The sequence below is a fragment of the Elaeis guineensis genome, chromosome 1 (genome assembly GCF_000442705.2).
Source record: "Elaeis guineensis isolate ETL-2024a chromosome 1, EG11, whole genome shotgun sequence".
Taxonomy (NCBI): Eukaryota; Viridiplantae; Streptophyta; class Magnoliopsida; order Arecales; family Arecaceae; genus Elaeis; species Elaeis guineensis.
In genome coordinates, this window is record NC_025993.2 from 120,121,505 (window position 1) to 120,137,812 (window position 16,308).

The following is a 16,308-nucleotide window of genomic DNA, read 5'->3' on the forward strand; positions in this document are numbered from 1 at the left end:
AAATCTAGAAGAGGATCTTGAATGCTATGTTATATGTACTGGTTACATATGTCTTAGGTATGTCAGCATTGACTCTGACATCACTTTTTTCTTTTCTGCAACATGGCTGTAATCGCTCAATTAATCTTGTACATGTAGAATTAGATAGAGATGCTATTGTACCATATGGAATGCCTGCTAATAACTTTTATCTTGTTACTTTGTCATGTTCCAGCTTTGGTCAAAAGCATTGGCTTGCGAAATGATGGGCGGCTGGATGACCGGTCCTACTGGGTCAGCCGTTCTGCTTCACTTTCTATTCCAATGGCATTTCCATTGGTGTACCCTAGGATGATTTCTATTCATGATCTTGCTTCAAAGGTACAGATGATAGGTCTATATGTCTGAAAAGAGATGCAACAATGTTCTGTATTATTATAGTAAATCCATATGTACATTTGAATTTTCTGATGTGACAGGAGGATGATGGATCTCTTTTATCTGCTACAATTCCTTTATCCAGTGAGCATATAAATGATGATGGAATTTATCTGCTGGAAAATGGTGAGGATGGTCTGATTTATGTAGGAAACATGGTGAATCCAGATACTGTCCAACGGATATTTGGAGTTTCTTCTGTGGATGGGATTCCAACCCAGGCATGCTTCACAACCTTCTGCAGTTTAGTCATTAAAGTCAACCTGTTTCACTGGTTTTTGCACATACAGCTGATATTAGGAGCCTGTTTCAAGAATTTGGCGCTATTTTTGGTTGTAAAGGTTAAATGGCTCCTCCATTGATTCACATCTTGATCCATGCTTAATGAGAACCTGAAAATTAGGGGTTGTATGAAGGCATCCCATTGTCAAAGATGGAACCAAGATGACCATCCACCTATCTCACTCTCAATCTACCAACATCTTCTTCCATCATACTTTATTCAGCTTTCTAATTTTGGTATTCTTCTGGAGGAGCTATTTGGCATGCCAAACACTGGTGAAGTTTTTTATCAGAATACTGCATACAACAAATTAAATACCTTAATAATGAATCAGGATTTATTGCAGCATTAAACAGAATTTTACTTCATTTACTGGGTTTAAAATTTTGTGTAGCCAACGAACCTTTAAAATCGAGGACTATAAAAGCTAGTTATCTGTTTCAGTGTCTATGAGCTGGAATTGGACTAACTCCTTAACATGTAGTTCTATCATATGCTTGGTATTGCATTAATGCAGCTGACAATTCTTTTGAGCAGGCGAATATCTTGGATCAAGGAATGCCCCTAAGTTTTTGGTATTTTGAAATGGTACTTACTTCGGCTACTAGCTTTGCGATAGGAGCTCCTTAGCTTAGCTTTGATAGTAGTTTCCATCCCCTTTGACAAAAGTTATTGTAGTTCGCTTTAGGAGTGAAAAGCTTTCTGAGATGGCTTATCTCTCCGGAACGGGGATTCTGTCTATACTTTATACTTTGGCTGCCTTAACAGTTACCCACAACTAACAAACGGAGCCCTTATCCTATTACATACTTTGATTCATTTCAATCAGGTTGGGTGAACATCCATCTCTCTATCGCTTTCCTGTGTTAAGGTCTAGTTGTCATTCTTCTCCCTCGTTGCCTGAAGGCATCGTGGAGGAGGGCCCGTGACGGAAATCCCAAACCGATCCCCCGGGTGTGAGTTCTGCTCTGCTCTGATGTCAAAATCTTTGTGTGATCCCTGAATGTTTTTAGGTGCCTCTGCTTAATAAAGTCATTTTACTAGTCAAGTGGCAAGCCTACAAGTGATTTAGAAAAATTTACACTTGCAATACTAGGTAGTAATGGTGCTTCACGGCTACCAGATGGAGCAACCAACTACCTAATATTGTGTCCTGGCATGTTATTTTTAAGATCTGCTCTTTGTGGGCTTTGCTTTAACCTAGGGTCCACTGTGAAATTTACATCTAGATTAATATTTAATATGAGCTCCCAATTTGGAAATTAAATACATAAATTTTTCTCTCTCTTTGACTGGTACATGTTGAATGATCACATCCTTTTGCAATTAAACATGGGATATTATAGTCTATCTGATTCAGCTTGAAAGTAGATCTCATGACTTCCAGAGGTGCACAGCTAGTATCATAAAGAAATCTGGTAGGACATTTGAAATGATTTATCAGTCAAGGCAAAGCAGTTTTAAGTCAGTTCCAGAGGTGTATTTCTTGATAGCTTAACCTTCCAGTAGCTTCATTACATTTCTGAAGCTGGCGATTGCCGATATGGCTGCAGCTAAGAGATGCTGGTTATTTTAACTTATAAAAATGGATTTCTGTTGGTACTTGGTACTTCAGCTATGGAAACAGTTACACTCTTTGGTGGTTTGGATGGATGGTCACACTCTATCATTTCAAAGCATAGTTACTCATTGACCTTTTAATTGTTGGGTCTAAAAATTCACTATTTAGGTTGTTCCAGCTTGAGATTGCCCATACAGCTAAGGTGCATACTTTTATGATCTGACCTTTAGCAATGTTCCTGGAAGTTAACCATGTTAAACCTGTTTCAAATTATTTGCTTTGGCTTCATTAGTGCCTGATGTTGTGGACATGCTTTTCCAGAGATTAAATGAATCTCTTCTTTAGGCTTTTGGAATTATTTCTACAATCAACATCCAAGCTACAATATGATAGCCATATCTCCATGAATCGCTGGTTTCATTGTTTATCCACCGGTGCCTACATGACATAGCATCAGATGTTTATGACTAAACAGCTTTTCTTTTCTTTTCTTAAAAAAAAAAAAGATGACAAGAAAAACTTCAAAGCCCCATTAGGTATTTGATTATGATAAAAAGAAAAGCTTTTCTCGTATGACCTTCTGAAGTTCAAATTACAAATCCCTCACTGTTTTCTATCCAAAGTATGAATTTCAATAAGATGAAATATTCCGGGCTTGCTATTGTAAAATACTATGAGCATGTTCAGAGTCATGCACTTTGATTCTTCAAAAATGACCTAGCTTTGAATCTATATGGGAATCCTTCTTTCCATTGTTTAGCTTCTTTCACATGTGGAAGTAGGTTTTTTGTTATGAATCCCTAAGTTTTGAGTAATGTTCCCCTGAATATTTAATACTAGAAATATTATTACATTAATACTAAAAATTTTTATGCATCTAACACATCATATGCATTGAGTTTGTTTTTATCACTTGATAGATATATTTGTGAGAAACCAAGAAGTGCATCTAATTTTATTGAAAAAGAAGAGTGCATATTTGATCTGTTCTTAATGCATGTCAAGTGTTTGCCTCAAGCTGGCAGTTACATATTGTAACACTCTGGAATCAGCCATGCTTATTTCTATTTTCGATTCAACTTATTGTAAACAGCAATAATAAATGTGTCATGTACTTCTGATGCATCCATTATCCTTGCAGCTGGTACTGCAGCATTTTGATAATGATCTTTCAAAGAAACTAAATGATGTTGTTGATGAGACAAGACGCCAGAGATGTTCATACTTACGGTATGGCAGATATTCCACTCTTTGTACTTGGAACTGTTAATAATAGCAAAATTGACGATTTAAACTTTTGGTGCAGTTTGCGGCTGTGCAGAAAAGGAGATCCATCAGGTCAGTTAACACCCCTTGGTTTCAGAAGTTTCTCCAGTAATAGCAAGGCATATGTGGTTTTCTTGTTCTAATCTACTGGGGACCATTAATGTTTGCAAAAATAAATTATTTGGAGTTATATTAATTGCACAATCTCTAGCAATCTACAGAATGTCTTGCTTATTTATTATCTGACTGCTGTTATTGCTAACACCTGTACCGGACCTTTTATATGTGCAGGTTTGTTTTTCCTTTCGTATATGGTCGAAGACAAGATTCCGGGTGGCCTTTCCTATGTGGAGTTCCTTGTACAAGTTCATCGGCAAATACAAACAAAAATGGCATGAAGCTTAAGACATGTTCATCAAGTTTTGGTTGCTATGAGATTTTCCTTGGTAAAAGATCCATCCAAATTGGAGATGGATAGAAGATTTGAGAATGGGATTCGTTCTGACAAATGCACATGCTTGGTGCTGTTGATGCCAACAAGTCCATTTAAATGAGAGGAGGTGCGGGACTTTTGTGGTTGCAGTTTTTGCAACTATCAGGACTTGGAGACAGGTGATACAAATATTGTAAAAACAGAGCTTGGTTATTAATCTGAGGTCGTCCTTTTTCTTGATATTTGGTTTTTATTTGTTGTAAACTAAGAGGGTGTAAGATATGGAAAGAAATGTTGGGGGCTTAGCAATAAACGTTAGTTTGGTGGTTGGTTACTATTTCATCATGAGTAACTATTATTGACGTGTAACAATTTTATAGCAGGCTCTCCTTGCATATTAAACTTTATATCTATCTTTGGTATGGTTTCATTTCCATCATTAAGGATCTTCTTTAATGGTCGAGTGCCAGACAAAGGTAGCTATAATTTTCTTTCCCATTTTTATGTTATGTCTTTGGAATTATGCAGAGAAATGAAACATGCCAGCGCTAGTCCTTGACCATGTTTGTGTTCTGCAATGCTGGTAGCTGTACAGCTCTGATCTCTTGCCAGAGCTGCCACATGTAATTAGAAGAGGGACCGTAGGTTGACTGCTCCGGAAATCTATTGTATATTGCGGGCAAGATCTATTTAGCTTGTCATAGTTTCGGTTTCAACTGTTTATTTTTTATTATTTTTTTAAAAAAATTTTGTGCATAGCGTGCTGGGCAATAAAATTGATATGGAGTGCATCATTCAACCATATTAGAGTACGTAGTCATCGTTTTCTAAAATGTATTTAATAATATATTTAATATTTATAATTTTATTTTTTTGTTTAAAATTTTGAATAAAAAATATTTTATTTATTTGAAAAAAATTATGATATTCATATTAAGACCTTCTGCATAATTTTTTTCAGAAGTTATAAAGAAGAAAAGATATTTTTATCATTAAAAATTTATAAAATTTTTAAATAATGAAAATATTTTTTTTTTAATGAAATTTTATGATCAAATTATGAATAAAACATCATCATTTGACTATAGAATGTCATAATATAGTAATAGGATGTCATAATTTTTTTAAAATCAAAATTTTGAATGAAAAAATTAAATTACGGATATTAAATGTGTATTGAAAAGTGGTAATTACATGATCTAATCAGATGGGATGGTGCATACTGTATGTAGTTTACAAAAAATTATTCATTATTTCTCAACTCGTTCAATTTAAGTGCATGCTCGTGGGATGCAGCACTAAAGGCATTTCACTGGGAACAAAAATAAATGCTGAAAGTTAAGATTCTTTCCAAATTAATATTAATAAATTTGTTTATTTACTCAGGAACTTGCAGCATCCGGTGCGTCTATATTTTAGTGTTGACTGGCCATTATTCATTTTATCATAACATTCTCAATTATCTTCCGAGGCGTCTTTTATTTGGTATGCGAAGGTGCTGAAGTTTTTATTCCGGGGAAGAAAGTAACAAAGCGTAGCAGTAGCTTACATAACAGACTCCATTCAGATTACAAATGGAAAAAGAATCTTCTGAGGCATCTTGATCGAGTCTAATGCTTCAGTCTTTAAAACCAGCATGGTTGATTATTTGTGGACTCAACTGAAGCAGCTTCCTATTAACTATGGTTCATGGAAGTATCATAAACATTTTAATGTCATGTTTTTCTTCTCTAATATGCTTATCTGTCATGGAAAATCTGAAGACATTTAAAATAAACTTCATGGACTAACTGAATATATTGTTAAGATTGTAAAACCTACATGATGATTATACTATTAGTATGCTAATGTCATAATGTTTACAAAAGCATTATTAGAATGAGAGTACAAATCCTATATTCCTGACTTGGGAGGCAAGAGCCATCCCACCCTCATGCACCCAGGCTCCTGGGTAGACTGAGCTAATGCTCGTGGAACCAGGACTTCGTACCGGGGTCGAAAATTAAGGGATGACACCTCTCTTAATCAAAAGCCCCGTTCTCTCATGGTCTCATCCAAGAGGTGAGTAGGTGTGCCACTGAACTGCATGCTCAAGTACGTATAAAGGTCAAATTTACCATTGTGTGTATTTCTTTTACTCCTGGACTTTGATGGGCTTAACTCATTTTATCAATTATAGTTTGGAATGGAGTTCCATGTGGAAGGCAAGTTGAATGGCAAGATTTGCATTCATTCAGTGAATGGTGGATCCAAATTGAATGGTTCTTCTTGATTCACAGTCCCAAAAGATATCCATCACAATGCTCTCCTCTTGTAACCATCATATTTAGAACGTTAACTCGATGGGCAGTGTCAAGTTTAGCATTAATCCAAACCCAATCCAACATTTATATCTTCTAACTCCAACTCAACCCAACACAATCTAGGTTTGAAATTTGTCCAACCTTATCCAACATGATTCAGTCTCTTCTTAAGCAAAGTTTGGAATGAGTTAGCCAAGTCTCCGGTTGAGCTAGGTTGGGTTAGATTAACCAGGTTCAGTCAGGTTGTATTTGTAATTTATGAACAATGAAAGGTTTTATGCATTTTGATAAGTTAACATTATATTGATTGGGATCTTGTTGGAGTGTACTTATATAATTGTATAGTTTAACAAGGCTAACAATATCACTAAATGGATCATATAAGTAGTTTATGTAAAATATAAATATAGACATTTATTTTTCCGGCCAGACCGAGTTAGGTTCACATTGAGCTGGGGTTGGGTCTCCTGTTTGTGTGTTTATATGCAATTATATGATTTAACTAGGCTGAAAATATAAGTAAATGGAGCATATAAGCAGGCTGTGTGAAAGACAAATGTAGACTTATTCATTGTTGTGCTGCATTGGGTTCAAGTTGAGTTAGGTCTGGGCCCTTGTCAGCTTTTATCTCAACACTAATCCAATCGAACTCAGCTTGAAGTGAGATTTTCATCAAATTTCGTAAAACCTTGGGCTACTGCTATCTCTGGTAACTTTGGTCATATATTGATAGTTGGCCATCCATGGCATTCTCTCGTCAATGTTCAGATAGGACTGCTAGGAGTTCAAATGCTAGCGACATGCAGATAAAAAATCATTCTCGACAAGTTAAGAGATGCATTGTTTTTTTTTTTGAAAATTCTAATTAATGTGCATAAATATTTTTTATTATTAAGATGATAATTCTATTCTATGATTCAAAAAGCAGTACAGAAAATCAATATGACAATCTTTTTTTTGACGAAAAATCAATATGATAATCTTGATACCTATATTTAGTACAAGTGACACCATCCATACATCTCCAAATGAAAAATGATGTAGGGATAAACATCATTCCATTAAAGATTAACAATGTAATTTTCAACAACACACTAACTGTGGAAATAGTTCAGCAAACCCCTGCTCTTCAGCGTTTCAAACCAACTAGTCCGCTAGATGTATTGAACAACAATTTGTTTATACTTTTGGCATCCCAAGATGATGATGATGTTTTGACTGAAAGTTACTATGATAAACATGACCAAATCAAATATTTTTCTGGTTGGTTACACACATCAAGAAGGCAAGCTTTTAAGGATTACTTGATCTCATGCAACAGACGAGAGAAAACCTTCCTTTATGAGAGGGTAATAGTAAAAGTTGGCCGTGTTACTCAACTCTACAATTTCATAATCATATGACAATAGATAAGCAAATACACGAGAAATTCGGATGGTTCTCAAGCACTGCTTTGACAAGGATTATACAAAGACATAAATGTATAAATATTTAATAGACTTGTCAAGCATGGTTATGAAAAACATCTCCAATCTTGCATAAATATTTAAAAAACGATGTGAAGTAGAATCTAAACCCCTCATGTAAGGTCCTAATCTACTTCTGGAGAAGAAACAATAAAATATCTAACATAATTAGTTCAATGCTAAGTGTTACTCAACATACATCCACTGAAATTTTAGAGGACACAACCAGATTGCATGTATAGAAGATTATAGATGAAAGAGTTCAAACCAAGATGGAAGGGGAAAAAAAAAAAGAAGACAAAAATGCAAAACACAAACCATTCAAATATTGTAGTGTCTTTCTTAATGGTCTGGAGCATATCAAGAGGACCAAACTAGTCATTATGGTTCCTATCATGGTTCCGGGACTGTTCAAATGGATATGCAAAACTTTGAGGACCAGACCACTTAAGCTGAGGCCCAATTTGGCATTATTGTATGTACTAGAGCTTTCATCCATGGAGTTTTAAGCGGTCAAGCTTTTGCTAACAGAACTAATAAGAACTTGTTTGCTGTTATATTTATGAGGTGTGTGGAACTTTAATATCTGTTTGCTAATCAAACTAAGAAAGAATGTTTAGCCTAAGGAAATGGTAATAAAGAAAATTATGCAATACTTTCAATTACTTGATTGTTTGTACTATATATCAAAAGCTGTTATTAAAAAAAATTCTTAATTTATAATATATAATGAATTCATCTGAATAACAGACAAGAATATTTTTCTTTATTTATTATAATAATATAACACTCTTATTATATTATTATACTATTATTATATTTATATTATATCATATAAAAAATTATATTATAATGATATGGTATTACTGTAATCATATTATACTTTTACATTATATTATTTATTATATCATTTACTTTCAAAATAAGTGCAACAGGTTCAAGAGGAAGCTAGGGAGGATAACAAATTATAAATTAACCATCATAAGTAATTTCAGGAAAATCTAATAAATTATAATATACTTTAAATTTAACAATGGGTTGCTACAATATTTGGAGCTAACTCTAATTGGTACAGGAAGATTTTAAAGGACATGTATGATTTATTGGAAGCTCGAAATTGGAGGCAAGAGAGTCTCAAGCACCTATTGGGATGGCATGAAAGGTGACATCGCAATATATATGTTGCAGTTTGAGGTTTGCTAGAGGAACACCCAGACTTCTTGAGCCCTTGCTAGTTTCAGATCATGTATGAACCAATATCTCTATGGACTTCATTGATGGCTTATCTGTCTCTTTTTTTTTTTTTTGGATGAAAAGGGAGGTGTGAGCCATCTGTGTTATTAATTAGAAATAATTTACCAAAGTGGTCAGGTGGGGGTGACTAGTATGTACAGGATTAGAGGAGGACCTCTGATATAAGAGCAAAGAAACAAAAGAATAAGCACATCCCTACCCACTGCATGAACATTTTGCATGGGAAATTCGATTAGCATCACATAAAACACTGAAGTGCCCCACTTTCCATGGTTGATGTGTGTCACACCCCCGACCCAAGATTTTGAATCGAGGGTCATGGCAACCACCGCATACTCATAGAAAACTCTTCCCATAATCATGCAAGGCATCTTATCATACTATCCTAAAACAACAGCGGAATAATTAGTCAATAATTTAAATCCAAAACATAACGACCTAAATTTTTCCTTTAATGTCTCAATAAATTCAACAATGATTCATAGTCCTTACATCAAATTCAATAAGACTTTCAACCGAAAATAAAAGTATAGAGATTCTGCTTCTGATCACTCTTCCATTCATATCTTGTATCATCTTAATTTCTCAACATCTGTAAAAACAGTAAAATAAGAGGTAATGAGCTAGACAGCCCAGTAAGCAATGATCACTTCTCAACAGATTTCATCAGGCATTTAAGTAAATAATAATTTATAGAAAATAAGCATATAGAGTTCATCAATTCGAAATTAATTTCAATTATGCAACATAATTCATGCTAAATTCATTTCTTTTTCGAAAATTCAAATTTCTTTCGAGATTTCAATTTCTTTTGTTCTTCAATTCTTTTCGTCAACCATGAGCTATGACCACATTTTTCTTATGGCAGGGTCATAATACCGCGTATCTGCTTGCGGTAGGCTGCGAATCATCTGGCAGCCATGTCCTTTGGAACCGCTGGTCTCTTTGGCGGTTTGTCGCTTGTCTCTCTGGCGACATGTCGCTGGTCTCGCTGGCGACATAAACCCTCAGGACAATCAATTGCCAACGTATATGCCCCCATTGGCAGGGTCCTTTACGTAGTCAGGTTGTCAATTCATAATGTTTCTTATATCATAATTCTTCATAAATCATATTTCATATTCTAATTTCGATAATAAAACATATAACATGTAGTATCGAAATCAATCAATGTAATGCATCATGAAATCAATATGTTCAATCATGCTTCATCATAACATTTCAAATAAGATATTTTCATAACAAAATACCATTCATCCAATTCATGCATCGTTTCACAAATCATGTCAGAAAAATACATTATAATTTACCGATAAATCTAGAAAAAGTGAAATATTACTTACCTCGAAACGCATTCCAATAAATCCACATAATTCTATAATTTTTTTTTCAAAAATTTTGTTCGTAGATCATATCGCGATATCCCATGATCAAACATCCACAATCCTATACAGAATCAATTTCAATAATTAGACAGAATACGAATACCATATTTTAACGGTTTAGATTAGGTCCGATCATCTAATTTTATTTAATCAAAATCTAATTAGAACCTAAACGATCCAAAGTTTGACTATCAGATCAAATCGGATAAGAAGTGATAGGACCGAGGTTTCTTCATCGATTTCATAAAATCAAGTGGAGAGAGAAAATCAAAGGAGAGAGAATTCATGAGGTACAATTCGAATTGATCAGGTGATACAATCTAACATTACGATTGATTCAATATCTCGATTGGTGAAATCAACATGATCAAATCAAGTCATGGTTAGATCGAAATCATGGATGATCAAATCTAAAGATTCATGGTCTGATTAAGGTGGGTGCCAGTACGCTGTCTGACAATCACAGATCAGGATTCTTCATTAGAATCAGATCAGGACTATTAAAAGAAATTTCTTCATTCACTAACCTTTTTAGAGAGAGAATCAATCAAGAGAGAGAATATTTTAGAAAGAGAAAATTTTAGAGAGAGAAAACTCATCTTGAATTCTTCAGACAATATGATTCAATAAATTCGAACGATCAGATCAAATCATGCTGAAATTATCATGTAGACAATTCAATAAAATCATCAGAAATAAAATCTAAAAATACCTGATCTGATCAAAGTGGATGTCGGTGTACCATCCGACGATCACAGATCAAAAATCCATCACGAAGATCATTTAAATTCATCATCATTCTTCTCAAAATTCTAGAAATCTTAGGAGAGAGAAATAATCTAGAGAGAGGATTTTAGAGAGAGAAAATAGAGAGAGAAAGTCTAATTCTAGAGAGAGAAAATATTAGTTCAGGCTGAAGAGAGAGAGGAAAGAGGGAGAAACTCTCTTTCTCATATTTTATTATTTATATCATTATTTATTAATTAATTTAATTTAATTTATTATTATTTATTTTTCTTTTTCTTCACGAGAGAGAGGAGAGAAAATCCTATTTATTATATTATTATATTATTATTATTTTATTTTTCTTCTTTCTTTTTTTTTCCTTTTCCTTTTCCTTTTTCTTTTCTTTTTCTTCTTTTTCTTTTCTTTTTCTTTTCTTTTCCTTCTTCTTCTTTTCTTTTTCTTTTTTTCTTTTCCTTCTTCTCCTTCTTCTTTTCCTTTGGGTCCCCTCGTTGGTGTTCTGACTGGCAGTGCAGTCGGCATGGGGCAGCCGTCGGCAGGAGGGGAGGCGATCCGGCGGCAAGAGGGGGACCAAACCGGTGGTCGGCGGTGACCACCGGCATCGAAATCAAAGAGAAACGGCAAAAATGAAGGTTACTTCTGCAACAAAATCCGGCGACTCCGGTCGCCGATGAGCGTGCACATCGGCACGAGAAGGAAGGGGGAGAAGAGAGGAAGGGGAGGAGGCTTACCTCCATCGCCGGCGAAGCTTTTCCGGCGAGAAATTGGATGGTACATGGACGGTCTTCCGCGGTAGATTTTCCGACGATTGCCACCGATTGAGCTTAGGATTTTCGATGGAAAGGAGAGAGGAGGGATCTCCTCCTTAAATAGGGCCGGAGGGAGCTCGTCTCCGACTCTGATTGGGAGCCAGCCAAAGGAGGAAGACCCTTGTTTTTCTATTTTTTTTTTTTTTTTTGAGCTTTGTTACATGGGCTGGGATTTGTTATCGGGCTGGGCCATCACAATGTGTTTGCTCCACATTATCAATCGCTTTACCACAAAAACAGGTGATGGGAAATTCATAGTAAACTGACTATCTTAGATCATTTCATTATACTCCGATCTTTTTGGTTTTACCAACCGCTCAAGTTCGACTCCTAGTCATATAGCATCCGAAGGAGTTCGACAAAGCTGGATTGATGCTGCCCTCCTTTTACCATCCAACTTCGAAGAAAAAGGATAATTTGCTTTAGAACTAGCATAGGAGCTATTGCTTTGAATCGGGAAATTATATTATTGTGTTCCCCCCAAAAGTTCTAGATCGTGACTGCTAGAAGGCCTCTTTTTGCCACTCTCAGATCTGAGCTTATTGTTCCTCCCAACCAAGCAGATATTAGGTTTGATGTCCACTAAATGCATCCAGCTAGCTTGTTTTTGCCTCAAGCTGCTGCCAGACCCATTAGAACTAAGGACACAACAGAAATATATAAATGATTTTTACTACAAAATGGATAGGCACTCAGCGTTGTCCAGCTCCGTTTCTTCAGGTTCTCCCCGGTGAGAAGCTTGTTTTTGATTGGTAGCCACAGGATTTTGGCTTTTTCTGGCAGCTGCGATTTCCAGAGGCTACTTAGAGATGATGTTATACCTCCATGCATGAAGAATGGATAACCGTCTTTAATCGTGTATTCTTTTGACTTGCTCTATTTCCATTCCAGCTTGTCCTTTCTTTCGATAAAAGGAGGTTGTTCAGACTTTCTGATGGATCTTCAAGTTCTTCTCTTCCTTTGATGCTAAACGGAGTTTAAAAAATCGATGGGAGGTTCCCAACAAAACTTGCAACCAAGATGAGAGGTTTGTTCATTAGCAGATTAGGAGTGGGATATAATTCTTTCAGCACTGATTCTCCCAGCCATTTATCTTGCCAGAATACAATGTTCATATCATTACCTAATCTGAAGGATGTACTTTGGATGAATAATTCCCTTACCTTTAATACACTTCTCCGTGCCCCTCAGCCACCAAATTTCTTTGGCCCACAGACTTAGGCCGTATTTAGGATTGCTGCCGGTAGCAGAGCTTTTGAGAAGTTAAGTTCTTGAAAATAAAATTTTCACAAAAAACTATTTACTATTTGATAACCATATTTATAAAATACTTTGAAATTTTAATATATGTTTGGTAAAAAAAATTAAAAAAATATATATTTTTAGTATAATAAAATGATAATAAAAAATATTATATAGTATTGTATAGTGGAGAATAATATAATATGATATGATATATGATCATGGGTTTCCAAACCGTTTCGAACCAATCGGTTTGGGGCATACTGAACCATATACCGACAGAGAACTTGAATGATTTTGGCGAAGAAAATGGCACATGCCAGTGGCAGAGAAGAAAGAGAGGGAAACATAGGTAGAGAGAGAGAGAGGAGGAGACGGAGAGAGAGGAGGATGCCGTCGGAAGCTGGCGGTGGCCCTTTACGGCTGTCGGAGGGTGGTGGAAGCCACCGCGGCTTGATTTGCCCGATGAGGCTGCCATAATGAGCGAGAAAGGGAGAGAGAAGGGGGAGACCATCGGAGATGGGAGGATGAGATGGCGGAGAGACCATCGGAGGTCTCTGGATGGCCATTGTGGACATCAGACAAGGGAAATGGTACGGGCAGCGTCGCACCTACAGAATAGGGGCTGTCGCCTCTATTCATGCATCGGTCCTTTTTTAAAAACAGAGATGAATAATGAAGCTGGCAAACCATTTGTTGACTTTACTATTTAAGATATTTTTTTAAAAAAATTAAAATCAGTAAAGTCAGCAATTTGATTGCTGGCTTCATTTTTTTGATTAAAAAAAAAATAAATTAAAATAGTGAAGCCGATAAATGGTTTGCTGGCTTTACTTAAGTTTCAGTTTTTTTAGAAAAATCTATGAAATAGAGATATTGCCCCTGTTTCATACCCACGACACCGCACGTGTGAACTGCGTGATTTGACTACCACGACGGCCAGCTGGAGGCCGTCCGGTGGTCTCTTCGACTTCTTCTCCTCCCTTCTTTTTTTTCTTCCTCCCTCTCTCTCTATTTCTCTCCCTTTCTCTCTTTTCTTCTCCCAATTCACTTTCTTTGCCTTCATCGGTTTGCGCCGGTCTGGTACAGTATGGGGCCATATTGTGCCGTCGGCTGGTCAGAATGGCCACCGATACCAGCACAGCAAACCTTGTATATGATTATATATTAAAATAATATTATATTACATAATATTATTATCATATAATATAATATAATATTATAATATAAAATGATATAATTATAATTATAATATAATTTATAATGTAATGTAATATTGTAATATAATATAATAGATTATAATCTAATCTAATAATAAATTATAATATAATAAATTATATTATAATATAATAATATTATAATATTATTAAATATTATTATATCAAATTATACTTTATAATATAATAATATTATAATAGATTATGTTATATATTTATAATATATTATGATATTAATTTATTAATATACTAAGTATAATAATATAATATGATATGATATAAGATGTAATTATGAGATTTCTTAGTGGATATTTTGATCATTAAAAAAAATTATTTAGATAAAAATAGCTTTTTGATATTAGCCAAAAAGTATTTTAGAAAAAGCTTCAAAATAAAATTTTTTTCACGTACATCTTTTTAGCTTTCTGACAAAGTTAAAATAATTTTTTAATTTTTTTACTAAATATCACTATACCATCCAAAAATATTTTTGAAGGGTCAGAAAGTACTTTTTTTAGCACTTTAAAAACTTAGTCTTAGATAAAAGTCTTATTTTACTAAGCAGTGCCCTCCAAAGAGAATCACTACCTTACGATAAAAGTCTTCTTTTCATTTTCTCAATTTTCTTGATTACTTCTGCTGGTATTAAAAGGGACAATGTTTGGTACATAGGGATTAAACCAAAAACTATATTGATTAGAGCGATTCTCTCTGTCGTTGTAAGAATTTTTTCCTTCCATGCAGCCAACTCTTTTCTATTTTTCTTCAAGAAAGTGCTAGTCTCTTAGATATAAGATTTTATGGTACAGAAAAAATGATATTAGTATTATTTATAAAATTAATACTTATTAATAAATATATTAGTATATTAAATATATTATTATTTATAATTATATTAATGATAAATATATTAATATTATTAATTTAATATTAATTTAATATAAATAATCATATTTTCATCAAAAAATAATATTTTTAGATTACCTCCACTCCGTAATCTAGCATAGAAAAATAAATACCGCTAGAGTGATGGAATTTGTTTTACTTTCTCTTTCAGAAAAATAGAACGGGATCCATTATTTATCTTACTATCTCTCTTATCCACTTTAGCTTAGATACTAAATATGGGATTTATTTTTCTATGCCATATTACCCCAACTAAATGAGCCTAACAATGCATGTGCAGTGAATCGCATGGTGATTTTCATCGAGTTGCTAAACATAGTAAGCCCATATTAAGTAGGAGACTACTAAAAAACTAATCCTATCGTAATAGGCATAATCGTAGATCTAAAATCATTAATGAAAATTCTTTGAGGGTCCATTTGGTTGAGATTTTTCTATTGTGAGAAAATAAATCTCATATCAGATTATTATGTTTGGTATAAAAAATAAAAGAGAGATATAGTAATTGGTGGGTTCTGTTGTAGGAGAGAGATCTGTCGATCGGGACCAATCCTTCATTAAAGCGCACTCAAGATGACATGATCAGGTCACACCAGTTGTAAACCCAGAACTACTAATTCGACCAGCCGCACAGGTAAAGTCTGCATCTGACATCCACGACTAAGAATCTTAATTCAGAGAAGGTGGAAGAGATTCTGTCCTTAATAAAAGATCAAAATATGGTATAATGATTTACAGAGCTAGGTCTAACAAACTCATAGATTCCAGCTAGCAGCTTATGGGCTAAACCTCGATACAAAAGAGGTATGAAGAGGATCCTTAGGTAAGCAAGTAAGCAAAATATAAGCAACTCGAGAGAAGGGTAAGCCCTCTCCACTCTCCCAGCTCTCGCTTTCTTTTCTCTCTACTATTCTCAAAGCTCGGCTAACTTAAACATTAGAGGACCTTCCGCTGGAACATCCCGACGAGTATGGGCTTCCTTTATAGCTACCTTCCGACATCGTAAATCTCAAGCAGCGTCC

At 34.7% G+C, this 16,308-nt stretch overlaps 1 protein-coding gene across 1 annotated transcript in view; it reads left to right on the forward strand.

The window, feature by feature from the left end:
• Nucleotides 1–4,382, forward strand: part of LOC105032449 (protein transport protein SEC24 C) — a 38,467-nt gene extending 34,085 nt beyond the window's left edge. The window contains exons 20-24 of the mRNA XM_073261390.1: nucleotides 215–360; nucleotides 459–638; nucleotides 3,403–3,491; nucleotides 3,568–3,599; nucleotides 3,819–4,382. Coding sequence (XP_073117491.1) covers nucleotides 215–360; nucleotides 459–638; nucleotides 3,403–3,491; nucleotides 3,568–3,599; nucleotides 3,819–3,925 — 554 coding nt within the window. The 3' untranslated portion in view covers nucleotides 3,926–4,382. The remainder of the gene's footprint in view (nucleotides 1–214; nucleotides 361–458; nucleotides 639–3,402; nucleotides 3,492–3,567; nucleotides 3,600–3,818) is intronic.
• The last annotated feature ends 11,926 nt before the right edge of the window (nucleotides 4,383–16,308 follow it).